The 14,945-nt window shown below is 45.1% G+C and overlaps 1 protein-coding gene across 6 annotated transcripts in view; it reads left to right on the forward strand.

The window, feature by feature from the left end:
• The window catches only part of LOC104668646 (supervillin), a 286,257-nt gene that overhangs the window by 241,506 nt on the left and 29,806 nt on the right, over positions 1–14,945 (forward strand). For all 6 annotated transcript variants that reach the window (XM_030941487.1, XM_030941488.1, XM_030941491.1 and 3 more), the window contains 6 exons: positions 3,503–3,650; positions 7,563–7,652; positions 7,739–7,825; positions 9,426–9,603; positions 11,817–11,989; positions 14,038–14,193. In XM_030941487.1, the coding sequence (XP_030797347.1) occupies positions 3,503–3,650; positions 7,563–7,652; positions 7,739–7,825; positions 9,426–9,603; positions 11,817–11,989; positions 14,038–14,193 (832 nt within the window). The remainder of the gene's footprint in view (positions 1–3,502; positions 3,651–7,562; positions 7,653–7,738; positions 7,826–9,425; positions 9,604–11,816; positions 11,990–14,037; positions 14,194–14,945) is intronic.

Raw genomic sequence — 14,945 nt, forward strand, 5'->3', positions numbered from 1 at the left:
AGTTGGTCAGTCTACAGCATATCTTGCTGGGACTTTGGAACTGCATTGAATTTACAGATCAAGTTGCGAAAACCTGCCATCTTGACAAAATTGAGTCTTCTTATCCATGAACATGGAATATCTCTCCACATATTGTTAAGTTTAAAAGAAATTGACATCTGCTAAAGGTGTTTCTCTTTCATCACTTCAAAATTAAAATTTCAAAAAATTATGTGTTTTTACTTCTGAACAGTTTTTCCCAGCTAAATATAAATAGTTTATGTACCAGGTATGTAGCACTAGTTCATCTGTGTTCTCAGAAGTCAAGTCACTCCTTTTTCTTTACTCCAGCAATAGTGGTATCTTTTTTTTTTTTTTGAGACGGAGTCTTGCTCTGTGGCTGGGGCTGGAGTGCAGTGGCCGGATCTCAGCTCACTGCAAGCTCCGCCTCCCGGGTTTACGCCATTCTCCTGCCTCAGCCTCCCGAGTAGCTGGAACTACAGGCGCCCGCCACCTCGCCCGGCTAGTTTTTTGTATTTTTTTAGTAGAGACGTGTTAGCCAGGATGGTCTCGATCTCCTGACCTCGTGATCCGCCCGTCTCGGCCTCCCAAAGTGCTGGGATTACAGGCTTGAGCCACCGCGCCCAGCCTATCTTAATATTTAATAATACTGAGGTTCAGAGAAGAAAACAGAGCATTTACACAGCACACAGGCTCTGTCTAAATGGACTGTTTGTCTCTGTGTCAGGCTTCAACCTGAATTCTCTTCTTTCTCACATGCCTCAGGGCTGTACCAGAATAAGATTTCACTTTATTCCCTTCCTTTCATCTTAGGAGCTGGTAGATGGTGACAGGATTGGAAAACAGTTGCTTTGAGGTCTGAGCCTTGACCTGTGATCTTTTCTTCATCTTTTGTTCAGGCTACTTGAGGCTGTATGCAGTGATGAGGGAATGAAATTTCTCTTAAGGAAGGGGCAAAGCTAAATTTCTTTCATAGTGTGTAGAATTCGAAATGATCTTAGCGTTTTTGAAAACTGAAAAGTACAACTTTGTTACTTTCACTTTATTTCTATTACTTAATGTTTGCTTTATAATTTCTTCCTTTAGAGTTTAACTACATGTGAATAACATAAAAAACAATTTTTAAGTCAGATTACAATATTTTCTTTCCATAAATCTCTGTGGTTGTGGAAGAGTTTGACCCTTAAATCTGCCCTATTTGGAATTCGGGACTTCTCACCGATCATGAGGGGAAATGTTAAGGTTTTCAGGAAAAATTTTTAGTAACTTTTAATTTTGATAAAATGTTAAACTTACAGAAAAATTTCCATCATAGACAGAACACTTTCATACCCTTTACCAGAACCACTCATTGTTGACATTGGCCCCTTCCTTCACTCTCCTTCCCTTCTCCCCTCGACCCCTCACCCCACTTTCTTGCCTTCTCTTCCCCCATCTCGTTTTTCCCATCCCAACTATATGCCAGTAGTTTGGAAACGTTGTGCTCTTCTACCTTTCAAGATTTGACTTTATTTCCTAAAGCCAAAGATATTTCCTCCCATAATCATGGTACAGTGATCAACATGAGGAAGTTAATGTTGATGCAATATTTATCTGATCCACATCTATCTTAAAATTATGTCGATTTTCTCCAATAATGCCCTTTGTAGCCCCCACCCCATCTGGGATTCAATCGAGGATCATGCATCACGTTTGGTTGTCATATCTCTTTAGGAAAAGGTTTTTAACCTAATTTAAATTAGCAGGGACCTCAAAATCACTTCTGGGTATGAGGGTTTTATAAAAGAATCCTGTGAAAGAAAGATTCATCACTTAGATGATGGAGAAGTCCACGTTCATAGCTTAAACCAAATCTTCCCAGTGTAGACCTGGTTTTGTGCTGCTGGAAATGAAGGGAAGGTGCCTTTCCTCTATCAACCCCCATCATTCTAGGGGGTTAAGAAAATGAACTGTCCGCATCTCCACTCTCTTCCTGTCCCTCCTGAATCGGGAAGTTCTCTCTCGGGTCAGGTAAGGGAAGTGGTTTGCCATAGTGAGGTGGAAAGGCCTCGGGGAAGAGAATCTCTAGGATGGGCTTCACTCGGGGATCTCCGAGTGCTCCCCTGTGTCAGCACGAGGCCTTAGGATCACACCGATCCACGGTGACTTCTCAGCCCAGGAAAACGCCTTAGGAAGGCAGAAAAGCTGGAGGACCTGCTAGAAGTTGAGTAGTGCTCAGTAGTTTGAAAGCGGATGCACTAGCAGCAATGGCCTTCCTCGGGTCCGAGAGACAGGGGAAAGCAAGAGGGCAAAGCTGGGAGGCCATCGCCAGCCTCCAGAGCCCCTCCCAGAGACCTGCAGGTGACAGCCAGGGATGTGGCTTCTTCTCTGGAGGGGGCACCTTTCCGCTCTTCCTTCCTTGGCATTAGCTCCACAGCTCCCCGGCTCCCCACCCAGCCCTGTGCCTCGCCATAGACAGGGGTCTTGTGGTGCAGGGAGGGATGGCTTGAAGGAGGAGGGAAAGCAAACTCTGCCGGCCAGCGTTTGAGGACCTCCTGCCCTGGTTATCACCCGCGACCGCCACCTACACTCTTCTCCCCAATACGCATCACTCACTGGCATGAGCCCTGTCCTCTGCCTCCATCCCTGCTCCTCTCCCTCCCTCCTCAGCCCCATCTCCCCATCCCAGGCCTGTCCTGAGCCCCTTCTCCTTTCCTGATGCCCTTTGAGTCCCCTGTAGCTTCTTCCCCTTCCCCTCCTGCCACATCCCCAACAGCAAGTCTAATGAGCGTCACCAAAGGCTTGGAAATGGAAGAAGCAGATATCTCCAAAAACTTTCCAATTAGAAACTGTTGAAAGCATTTTCAGTAGAATGTTATCGTGCATGTAGGTCTACAGCATAGTTCATCCTCAACGTGAGATCTCTCACAGCTTAAAGCCACTTCCGTGGGCTCTCCTGGTTGCTTACCTGCCCACAGAACATCATGACTGCAGGAAAAAGCAAGCAGAGTCCCAGCAAACCTTCTCCTGCCCCTTATTCCTAACCAGCCTCCCTCCTTCTAACTGGGCAAGTTCCTTGTGTGCTCACATGGATAGAGTTTTCTAGACTGATCATCTTCTTTGTGAGTATATAGGGATAAAAATCTCCCAGTTAACAGAGTTTAACTAGATGGGATAAGGCAGAGAAACTTTAAAACCCTGTAGAGTCCAGGGCCTGAAAACAATCTATTTTGAACTGTTTGTGTTTACAAAGGATTGTTTTGGTGCTCCAGTGCCCCCAACCGGTAAGTCACAGGACAAAGGTGTTCATCTAAAGTTTCAGTATCGCCAGTGGTGATCTCCGACCCAACCTGGATGTAAGGAAGCCGAGCCCATTTCAGATAGAACATTTTTGAACATCTTTGGACAATATACTTACTCCTCTTTGTCTACCTGCTTTTTTCACTCATGAAATGCTGCAGGCTGAGATCCACACCGCTGTCATTTCTCTCTCCTGTTTTCTCTTCTGTACATTTATGAACAGAGGGTCACAGAAAGTCGAGAGAGCCAGATGACGATTGAGGAAAGGAAGCAGCTCATCACTGTGAGAGAGGAGGCCTGGAAGACGAGAGGCAGAGGAGCGGCCAACGACTCCACCCAGTTCACTGTGGCTGGCAGGATGCTGAAGAAAGGTCAGCGTGTGTGTGTGTGTATGTGTGTGTGTGCACACTCACCCATGGAGGGCATGTACGTGATAACTCAATTTAAAAGACAAAACCATGGCCTTTTTAAGTTTTTTCTAAGAGACAGGGTCTTGCTCTTTTGCCTAGGCTGGAGTGCAGTGGCTCAATCATGGCTCACTGCAGCCTCGAACTCATGGGCTGGGGCAGTCTTCCCACCACAACCTCTCTAGTAGCTGGGACTATAGGTGTGCAACACTATGCCTGGCTTTTTAAAATTTTTTATGTAGAAATGGGGTGTCACTGTGTTGCCCAGGCTGGTCTCAAGCTCTTGGATTTAAGTGATCCTCCCACCTCAGCCTCCTAAGTAGCTGGGACTACAGGCGTGAGACACCATGCCCAGCCTTCTTTTAAATTTTTTTAAACTTACTAACATTCTATAAATGTTTTTTGTGTAGGTTCTGCGAGATATTCCTACTGAGTATCTTTTCTTCATAAATAGCATCTTCTTTAAACTTTATATGATTCTTGGAAATAATTGAAGGTCATAAAACAGTGACACATAGTTCATTTTGTCACTGTTTTCAAAACTTACCCATTTGGAATTGAGTGCAAGTGTCGGTTTCAAAAGCAATTCAAATCTGCTAACAAATTTTGGTCCTTTCCCATAATTACATCTATTTATTTATTTAGACGGACTTTCACTCTTGTTGCCCAGGCTGGAGTGCAATAGTGTGATCTCGGCTCACTGCAGCCTCCGCCTCACGGGTTCAAGCAATTCTCCTGCCTCAGCCTCCTAAGTAGCTGGGATTACAGGCAGCCACAACCACACCTAGCTCGTTTTTAATAATTTTAGTAGAGATGGAGTTTCACCATGTGGGCCAGGCTGGTCTCAAACTTCTGACCTCAGGTGATCCACCTGCTTCGACCTTCCAAAGTGCTGGGATTACAGGTGTAAGCCACCGTGCCCAGCCCCCATAATTATTATTATTATTATTATTTTGGTTTGTGGGGGAACAGAGTCTAGCTCTGTCTCCCAGGCTGGAGTGCAGTGATGTGATCTCAGGTCACTACAAACTCTGCCTCCCGAGTTCAAGCGATTCTCTTGCCTCAGACTCCTGAGTAGCTGGGATTACAGGCAGATGCCACCACACATGGCTAATTTTTGTAATTTTAATGGAGATGGGGTTTCGCCATGTTTGTCAGGCTGGTCTCAAACTCCTTACCTCAGGTGATCCACCCGCCTCTGCCTCCCACAGTGCTGGGATTACAGGCATGAGACACCCCACCCGGCCCATAATTACTTTTAAATCGTTTCCATTTCCTTGTGACCCAGCAACTACATACCTACCCTAAGTCAGCCTTTCACAATAAAGAAGTTTATCCCCTCTTCCTTTTAGGTTAATTCCTAGGTTCTTCTCCATGAAACCTGATTTCTCTGACCGAGCAAAGCCAATTCCGTATATGCTTTAATAGATGTCTAAAAGGTGTCCTCAGTTCCAAGGCAGTGGGGCGTCCCTGCTGCAGTCCTCTGCTGCTGAGCTCTTGGAACTGATTTGATGCCTGTATTCAAAAATGTATGAAACTGACTTACATATCACATGGTTAGTAAAGTTATTGGAGAGCTTTGAGGCTTCATAAGAGTGTTTGGGGCTTTATTTCCTATCCCGCAGGAAATGATTAAAATTTAGGGTCCCTTTGTCATCTGTATGCACATGCCATCATTTTCTAAGCTATTATTTCAAAGTAAATTTCCCAACTTGGTGGTATACATTTTCACATTCACTTCATCTTAACATCTTGTCATCAAACTTGTGGGTTTAGCTTTTCTTTTTCTCAGAACCTTCACGGATCCACACTTTTATGACTGAGTACCTAACTCATTATAGGTACATAATGAATGTTTGTGGAAGGAAGGGAAGGAGCGAGGCATGGAAATCCCTGAATTGTGATTAACTCAAATCTTAGTGGGGAATCCTTTCTAACAAATCTATTCTTACCTCATCTTGGAATTGTGAAAAGATAAGAGAAGAGAATTTATTCACACAGAATGAGGTACCATTTGCCAATTTCCTGCGTCAGATCACAGAACTGGATAATCGTGTTTAAACTCCTTTAACGTGAGTCCCAACCCTTCTTTAACAGAAGCACCTCCTTAGGCGCAGAGTGGCTAAGTAGAACTGGAGCTGAGAACTTGAACCTGACCTCAGGTTTTCCAACTTCTAGCCCGGACTTTTATCTTGATGATTTCCTGCTTTGGTTTCTTTTCTTTCTTCCATCTTAAAAACCCTAATGTATTTGTAGGTGAGTTCTTACTACCAAATGCCACTGCCCTTGTCCACACTGACATCTGTGAAAATGTTCCCGAAGAGAGTACGTGACTGGTTGTTGTACCTAGAATTCATTGAAAAAAGCTATCGGGGAGATCTTTGTTTTGTTTTAATGTTTTGTAATTTGCATCTCCCCGCCATGAGCCATTCATTCCCTAAGGATCCTTGGCAGGCTGGGGAGCATTTTCGCATAGTGCCAGTGCCTGAACCACCAGCAGGGGGAGCCATGGCAGCGGGGTTTGCCTGGCACTGGCCAGGACAGGGAGGGATTTCTCCGGTTGCTTTGGAAACCAATCTTCAGAGTCAGTCCTGCTTATTAGCTGCGGAGTTAACGGCCTCTGTGCTCATGAACTCCTCTGATGTCTCTTAAGCATCCTTCTAGTGAGTGATGATTTCCCTGCCCACTCCGTGATACCAGATTTTATTTATCTTTATCGTCTTTCAATAAAGTTTACTTTCTCATGGATATAAACCCTTTGCAGGTCTGGTAATTGAAACAAATTTTAAAACTTTTATTGACATCACCAATCAAATATATGTACATAATGAGAAGTTCTTGTAGAATATTACTAACACTTGAGTTTTAAACCATTTAATGGTATTTTTTATTAAATTTTTATGCTGTAATACTTCTCCCATTCACAGGAGGAAGGAGCAGAATCATTCATTCATTTGGTTTTCCTTACAATAGTGATTTGCATATTCTCTGGATGTTGTTCGTCCAGGGATGCATTGTCATCTAAGTGGCAATGTCATCTAAGGATTTCACATTTATTACAAATGAGTACAGAGAACATTCACATCTCATTTTTTTTTTTGTAAATGCACTAGTTTTCTTTCCAATGCCTTCCACTTAGGTTAGGGAAGCGATACTCATCCTTCTCTTTACCAAGTTTTCTTCTTCCAGCTGGATACTTTCTTCATGCTGGAATTCCTCCCTTTCCCTTTCGTATGTCTCTTACCATTTGCCCTTTTAAAGATTCCTCACCCTGCTTCTCAGTAAATATACGAGGAAAAACATTTCCTGTTTCTGCCCACATGGGAGATGGACAGGACCTTCCGACACGCACAGTCGGTCCAGACCTGCCCTGGTCTGTGGTTTCTTCTGAAAGGTTGGCCCTCCTTGGATTACTCTCTGTGTAATGTCCCCAAGGCCACTGTCCCTCCCTCCCCTCAGCCTGAAGGAGAGCTTCAGTGCTGGGGGCCACTTGCTGGCAAGTGTGACACAGCTCATTCTGCAGATGGCACCAGTGCACTGTCAGCTGCCCCTGCCATCCCCAAAGGGCCTCAGAACTCACAGCTGCATTTGCCCAAGTTAACGTGTCATGGACATGTTTTCCCACGTCTTCAGCATTCATTCTGGAATATCAGCTTGTCAGCCACTACAGTCCTTGGAAATAATAAAATCCTGTCTACATTTGCAGTTGGTTGTCCCACAGTCGCCGTACCTGTGAAGTGCGCGTGTGTGCCTGCATGTGTGTACATTCTTATAGGTTGTACCGTCTACCCTGGGACTCCTGGAGATTCATCAGGGTTCCGGAGATTTCCAGAAGTGACCTTGAGATGCTCAGTAGCTCGTCTGTGTGTTCCACAGGTTTGGCGTCACCCACTGCCATAACCCCAGTAGCCTCACCCATTTGCAGTAAAACAAGAGGCACCACACCCGTTTCCAAACCCCTGGAAGGTAAGTCACCAAGGCCCCGGCCATGCCAAGCCTGATCAGAAGAGGCCTTAGTGATGCGGTCTCACTGACAGTTTTTGCTTGCCTAGATATCGAAGCCAGACCAGATATGCAGTTAGAATCGGACCTGAAGTTGGACAGGCTGGAAACCTTTCTGAGAAGGCTGAATAACAAAGGTACCTACTGGAAGCCAGAAGGCTTTGCTCTCAGAATCTCTAAATCCAAATTCTGATTGCTTTTCTTCCTCAGCTAAATTGTTTTCTTTCCATTATGGCTTTACTAATTCATACTGTAATCATTATCTTTGTTGTTATCTTCAAAAAATGAAGTTTTGGTCAAGACTGATTAGATTAACAAGCCCTGACTCACTTGATAACGTATAAATTGGGGACTTCCAATAATACATTTTTTTTCTTGAATCTAAACCCTTGGGGTGTAATCCAATAGGAATTGTGAGTTGAGTGATTTTGATTATAACTCTGAAAGCAGATTATTATATGTCGGCAAAATCAACGTGATCTTGGGCCTGGTGAACTTTAAATTGTATGTTACCAATTTCCAATAAGGTAAAAGCTAATATTATTTCATATAATCACAAATGATTTCAAAAAGAAAATTATGGCAAATGAATATTGAAATAAATGTTTCAATATAAAAGTCAAGGAGGTATACAAAATAAAAGAGCAATATGCAAAAACAGCCTTTTATCTCTTGATTAAAATGTCCATTCCTAGAAACTTACCAAATATTAGGCGCTGGGAGTCCCTACTATTGACAGTGACCACTAAAAGATGGAAAATAATACAGTCACCACTGAACAGAAATATAAAAGTGTAATTTAATCACTGATCTGGGTAGGCAAGGAATGCCAATCAGCAAAGCATTTATTACACACATGGAGCAGCGATCTAGCCCGCGGGTCAGCAAGCGATGGCCACTGCCAAATCCAGCTGCCCACCTGCTTTTGTTTTTTCTTGTTTGTTTGTTTTTAAGAGACAGGGTCTTGCTCTGTCACCCAGGCTGGATTGCAGTGGTGCCATCGTAGTTCACTGTAGCCTTGAACTCCTGGACTCAAGCAATCCTCCCACCTCAGCTTCCCAAGTAGGTGGGACTATGGGCGTGCACCACCAAGCCTGGCTAATTTTTGTTTCTGTTTTTGTAGAGATGGAATCCCACTATGTTGCTCAGGCTGAACTCCTGGGCTCAAGCGATCCCCCAGCCTCAGCCTCCCAAAGTGCTGAGATTATAAGCGTAAGCCACCATGCCCAGCCTTGTTTTTGTAAATAAAGTTTTACTGAAACACATCTATGCCCATCATGAACTATGGTCAGTAGCTTTTGCATTATAACAGCAGAACTGAGTAGTTGCAACATAGGCCCCATGTCACCCCTCCCCATGCAAAGCCTAAAATGTTTACTGGCTGGCCCTTTTCGGAAGAAGTTTGCTGACCCTTGACATAGAATGAGGCCGAGGCTGGTTCATCCACCCTCAGCAGAAGCCAGTGCAGGTTCAGAAGCGTTCAGTGGGCTCGTGTGTGCAGTAAGGTCAGCCTCCCTCTCTCCCACCATTTTACTGCAGAAGATTTGTTCAGGTGGGAAGTCCTTATGTCAGAGATTAAGTAAGGGCCTGGGAAGCAACCGCAGGACCTTGTATATCACAACCGTGTTTCTTCCACTCCTGGAACTTAGGAGGAAATAGAATTTTTAAACTATTGTGAAGCATAATTGGAGTCTTGTTTTTATAAAATTCTTATGTCATTTTCTTCTTTGTTGATAGTTGGCGGGATGCACGAAACGGTGCTCACTGTCACCGGCAAATCTGTGAAGGAGGTGATGAAGCCAGATGATGATGAAACTTTTGCCAAATTTTACCGCAGCATGGATTATAATATGCCCAGAAGTCCTGTGGAGCTGGACGAGGACTTCGATGTCATTTTCGATCCTTATGCACCCAAGTGAGTTATTTGGGTCTCCGTCTTTCCTCCACTGAGAAGGGCTTCCTTCACCTAGACACAGCATATCCACGAGGCTCTTTCCCCATGTGACCTCCTTCTTCTAACTCCATCACAGGGGCGTTAGTATTCTAGAGCCAGGGCACGCTGTTGCAGGAGCCAGGGGCAGGGAGCCTCGCAGCAGATAGAACATGCAGACCAGATGTGCAGGCAGGCAGACCGTGTGGGCCACAGTTGCTTGTCCTGTGCCATAAAGAGGGCGTCACTGGATTTTTCACATAATTTGAATATTGTTTTGCAGTTTTTAGGGTTACATTACTTAGCAGAGAGTTCAACGCCTGTCTTTCATTGGCATATTGAATCCTTCCTCATAATGTTGCAAAATATTTGGATGAGATGGGCTCAAATTAGTACAGCTCACTAGAAAATCAGTAAGGCATGTTACTTAGCTTCTAATCATTTACAAAATCAGTAGATCTGGGGGTTTTCTCATTGATGTCTAAGGGTTTCTCTTCCCACGGGAACATGACGAAACCAACTAGGAAAAGTGATTATGGTATTAGGAGTCCGTCAATTTCAAGTGCCGAGGAGAAGATCCCAACTCAAACTGATTTCAGCAAAAAGAAAAGTGCGGAGAGGTTTACCCGCTCACTGGCTGAACAGTGGGGAGGAGTTGACCGGCCTCACTCGCCGAACAGTGCGGAGGGGTTTACGCTCTCACTCGCTGAAAAGCGCGGTGGAGTTGACTGGCTCACTCGCTGAAAAGTGCAGGTGTGGCCTCGGGTTCTAGAGGCTCCTCAGAACACAGTCTGTCTTGGCTTTGGGCTGGCCGCACTCTCCGTCAGGCAATGGCCAGGCGGCAGATGGACACCCAGCTGTGGAGTCACAAGGCTGCCTCCCTGGCCAGCCCAGCACAGGTAGCTTCTCTTCTCAATAGTCCCAGCAGAAGTTCCAGGTTTGATTTTCTTGGCTTCAACTTGAGTCCCGTGTCCATCCCTAAACCAGTCACTGTGGCCAATGGGATAGAAGATGCCGACTGGCTAAAGGCGGGTCTCTGGGTCTCCTCTAGAGCCACGGTGGGGGCGCAGGGAGGTGGTTTCCCCAAAGGAAAATCCAGATCCTATTACAGAAGCAGAGGAGGACACACTGGACAGGCTCCACCCACGGCAGTCCACCACATCCATCGGGTCTTTCCTTCGAAATTGTCAGAGTGACATATACCATTTTCTACAAGCTGCTCCTGATAAATTCATTGCATATTCCGGTTTGCTCAATTTGTTTCAGTTTGCATGTTTTAATTTCCTACCTTAAAAAATGAGCCCTTTGCTATTTTCTACTTCAAAATAGTATTTTGGGTATTTGCATACATAGCTGTTTAACCATTTCTCAATCTTCTGCCCACCCAATGTCACTGTTTAAATTATTGTATATCATAATGTAAACATATATGTATATTACACACTTGACACCATGGTATGTAAAGAGGCCTTTCGGGCACAGAGGCCCGCGCAGCTGCAGGTGGAGAGTGGCAGCAGGAGTCTGTTGGGAGATCACTTTGCACCGTCTGCTCACCTCACCAAGTCTGGTTTTCCACCCCAGAGTTGTGAAAATGTAGGATGGTCACAGATGGTTGCGGGCCTATTTTATTTCAGATGATATTCTTCCAAAAAGTGGTTATTTTTCAGAGGGGGGCAGTGAGTTGAGTGGAAGCTAGTCATGGAGAGACAGTAAGGGGACCGAAAGCTGTTGCACAGGGAGAAAGTTTAGTCGGAGCGAAGAGGATTACATCAAGGAGCCGTGGTCTGCAAATCCCCTAGGGGCTTGCCAGAGACAGACAAGTAGACATGGGTGTATGATTCCAAAGCGAGAATTAGGATGTGTACATGGGTGCAGTAAGGAGAGGGAAGAGCTTCCTAACCCCCAGAGCTGTCTAGCAGAGCCGTGAGCTGCCCGGAAGTACTCCACACCCTTCCAGGCAGAGACCAAGGGGCATGACTGAGTGGAGGCGTCCAGGCGTGGCTGAGATTTGAACTCAGTGGGCTTTCATCCCTTTCCATCTCCAAGATTCTACAACTCCATGTCAGGGGAGTGGTGGTGGGAGGAGGAGTTGCAAGATTTGTAACAAATCAGGAAATACATTGTGGAGTCCAAGACCCACAGGTCATCCAGGTGTGGTGGTGTTGCAGACTGGACCGCGGCTCTGCTTCCATCCGCAGATTGACGTCTTCCGTGGCCGAGCACAAGCGCGCAGTTAGGCCAAAGCGCCGGGTTCAGGCCTCCAAAAATCCCCTGAAAATGCTGGCAGCAAGAGAAGATCTCCTTCAGGAATACACCGAGCAGAGATTAAACATCGCCTTCATGGAGTCAAAGCGGATGAAAGTAGAAAAGAGTGAGTATTTGAACCCCCACCCTGCTTCTGTTCCTGAGAATGGTTTCTTCTGAAGATTTACTCATTGCTTGGTTTTCTGCCTTGTGAAGGCCGATAATGGTGCTCAGAAGACCCTCATGAAGTAAAAGGGAGTAAGTTTGCACGTACATGCGCTTACCTAGACTTGAAAGATTTTTCACGGAAATTCTCACAGTGTGTATCACCTGTTCAACTGCTTAATTCAGATTATCCTGGGGTTTGGTTTTTTTTCTGTTTTTAAGAGACTGGGGTCTCATCATGTTTCCCAGGCTCATCTCAAACTCGCTGGCCTCAAACAATCCTCCCACCTTGATCTCCCAAAGTGCTGGGATTACAGGCACGCGCCACCGTGCCTGGTTACAAATTATCCTGTTGTGTTGAGTTTTCTTTCTGGAAGTTAGAAGAGACGGATATTTCTGAGTACGGTAATTCAGCCATTTTCAGCTCTGTAGATCTTCAGCACAATCATTCTTCATTTAATCTTATTCGAGAGCAAGTCATTTGATCTCTTACAGTAAAACACCTCCAATCACTGGGGTTTCTAATCCTAGATTTTTATATTATTAACTAACACGCCAGTGCTTTTCAAATTGTTCTTGGTAGGACCCTGAGCTTCTCGGAGTTGGGATGTGGGCTGGAGGGAGCCGGCTGGGGGCAATGAATGGAGGCGAGGAGATGGGCTCCAGGTTCTCACTCCCACTGTAGGCTGAGCCACACTGCTCTCATCTGCCCAATAATGTGGGGTTCCATCATTCTGAAACAGTGATTTTCTTGGTTTGAGGTGATAGCATGCATAATCTTGATTTTTGGAATAATCTTGCTATAATTTTCATTTTCCCATAACACTCATAAACCTATCTCCTCATGTTTTTCTTAGAAATATAGTATTTAGATGAAGTGGTTGAGTCTTTTCGTTATAACTGGTTTACTAAGAAAGTATATTTCAGACCACGCATGGTGGCTCATGCCTGTAATCCTAGCACTTCAGGAGGCAGAGGCAGGAGGATCACTTGAGCCCAGGAGTCTGAGAGCAGCCTGAGAAACATAGCAAGACTTCATCTCTACAAAAAATAAAAAAATTAGCTAGGTGTGGTGGCACTCACCTGGGGTCCCAGCTACTCAGGAGGCTGAGGTGGGAGGATCACTTAACCCCAGGAGGTCAAGGCTGCAGTGAGCCATGATTGCACCATTGCACTCCAGGCTGGGTGACAGAGCCACACCCTTTCTCAAAAAAAAAAAGTGTATTTCAAAACCACAACACCATAATGAATTGACAAGTGGTGTTATATGTCTTCAAATCTAATCCCAGTGAAATAAATTTCTGAATTTCTCTCTAGCATATACATTTTTAAAAACAATAAGTTGGAGAAATAAATGTTTGTTGGCACAGATTTTACGTATGTTTCCTCTGCCTCCACTTTTGGGGGCCCAGGGGTTGGATTAGTGATGACTGAGCGATCTGTAGATGTTTGCTGTTTTGCACTGAAAACCCATCTTATAATTACAGTCTTAACTCTAAGAGCAGAAGACCTCAAGATACCATCTGGCTGATCACTTTGTCTTCAGATAAAGATTAGAACCGTATCATCCCTTACAGAGTGTCTACTTTTTTGTTTTCTTTACATATAAAGGCTTTTGGTGAAAGCTAATAGTCATCTGGCATCTGTACATTTGTGCATCTAAAAGTTGTTAGGATTTATAACAGCTTTCAGTGGAATTGTAACAAGTGAATCCATCTCCTGGTTTTGTACTAAAGTGGCTGGTCCACATCATCACTCAGTTCTTGTCCCTCTGCACAGCGCGTTGTGACACTTGTCAACAAGCAGTTTATATTTTCAATGTTGTATTTAATTCTTAACAAGGTGGTTAAGCACTGAATTGCACATTTAATCAAACTTGATTACATTTTCCCTTTCAGGATTAACTTGAAAAGGCAAAGGTGTTGAGTCAGTTGTGAATAATTTCTGACTGTAAATATTGTCACTGTAACTGAACCTCCTGCATTGTCTTTCCTTATTCACCCCGCCCAGTGTCTTCCAACTCCAACTTCTCAGAAGTCACCCTGGCGGGTTTAGCCAGTAAAGAAAACTTCAGCAACGTCAGCCTGCGGAGCGTCAACCTGACGGAACAGAACTCTAACAACAGCGCTGTGCCCTACAAGAGGCTGATGCTGTTGCAGATTAAAGGTATTTCAGAGCAGCCTGGCACGGTGACTCAGGGCCCGTGGTTTCTGTCTGGTCACATAAAGATTCCTGACTGTAATTCATTGCCTGTCCCAGGAAGGGAACGCACGCTTTTTGAGAACCTACTATGTGTTCCTTACTATGCAACCTCCTGTCTCTTAAGCTTCCCCAAATCCCATGACCTAGGAAGTATTCTGCCCATCATGGCTTCCAGAGGCAGGAATGTGTCTGGGGTCCCAGTAGCTACTGGGTGGCAGAGCTGGATTCGAACCCAGGTTCCCCCACTCCGGAATCCCAGGTTTTGCTCCTGGTGCCCCGTGCTCCACGTGGTGGCCAAACATCCGTGCAGTTACCAGAAGTGCCCTATGTCATCAGAGGGGTTCTCTGCTCCCTGCCCAGTCCTCCTCGAGTCAGTACAGAACTGGGAAGGAAGACACAGCTTGGGGAAGGAATCAAGGGAAGGTGGATGCAGATGAAGCTCACCTGCATTCCACTCCAGTGCCCTTCGTGTCCTTAGCGAGGGAGATTCCAAAGATGAACCAGGGGGCTCTGGGCAATGAGGAGGGAGACTCAGCTGCCTCCTGGCGGCTACTGTGTAGATGAATCCTCAAGATGAGAATGGAGGCAATAGCCTCTCCCTCCAGGAGGGTTTTCCATGTCTTTCTGCATGGCTGCTGTCCTATTGTGTGTATTTAAAAAGACCAGTGACAAGCTCAAATAACCGATCTCTGTCCTGAGTCCTGACCCAGAGACTA

This window comes from Rhinopithecus roxellana, chromosome 11 (genome assembly GCF_007565055.1).
Source record: "Rhinopithecus roxellana isolate Shanxi Qingling chromosome 11, ASM756505v1, whole genome shotgun sequence".
Classification (NCBI taxonomy): Eukaryota; Metazoa; Chordata; class Mammalia; order Primates; family Cercopithecidae; genus Rhinopithecus; species Rhinopithecus roxellana.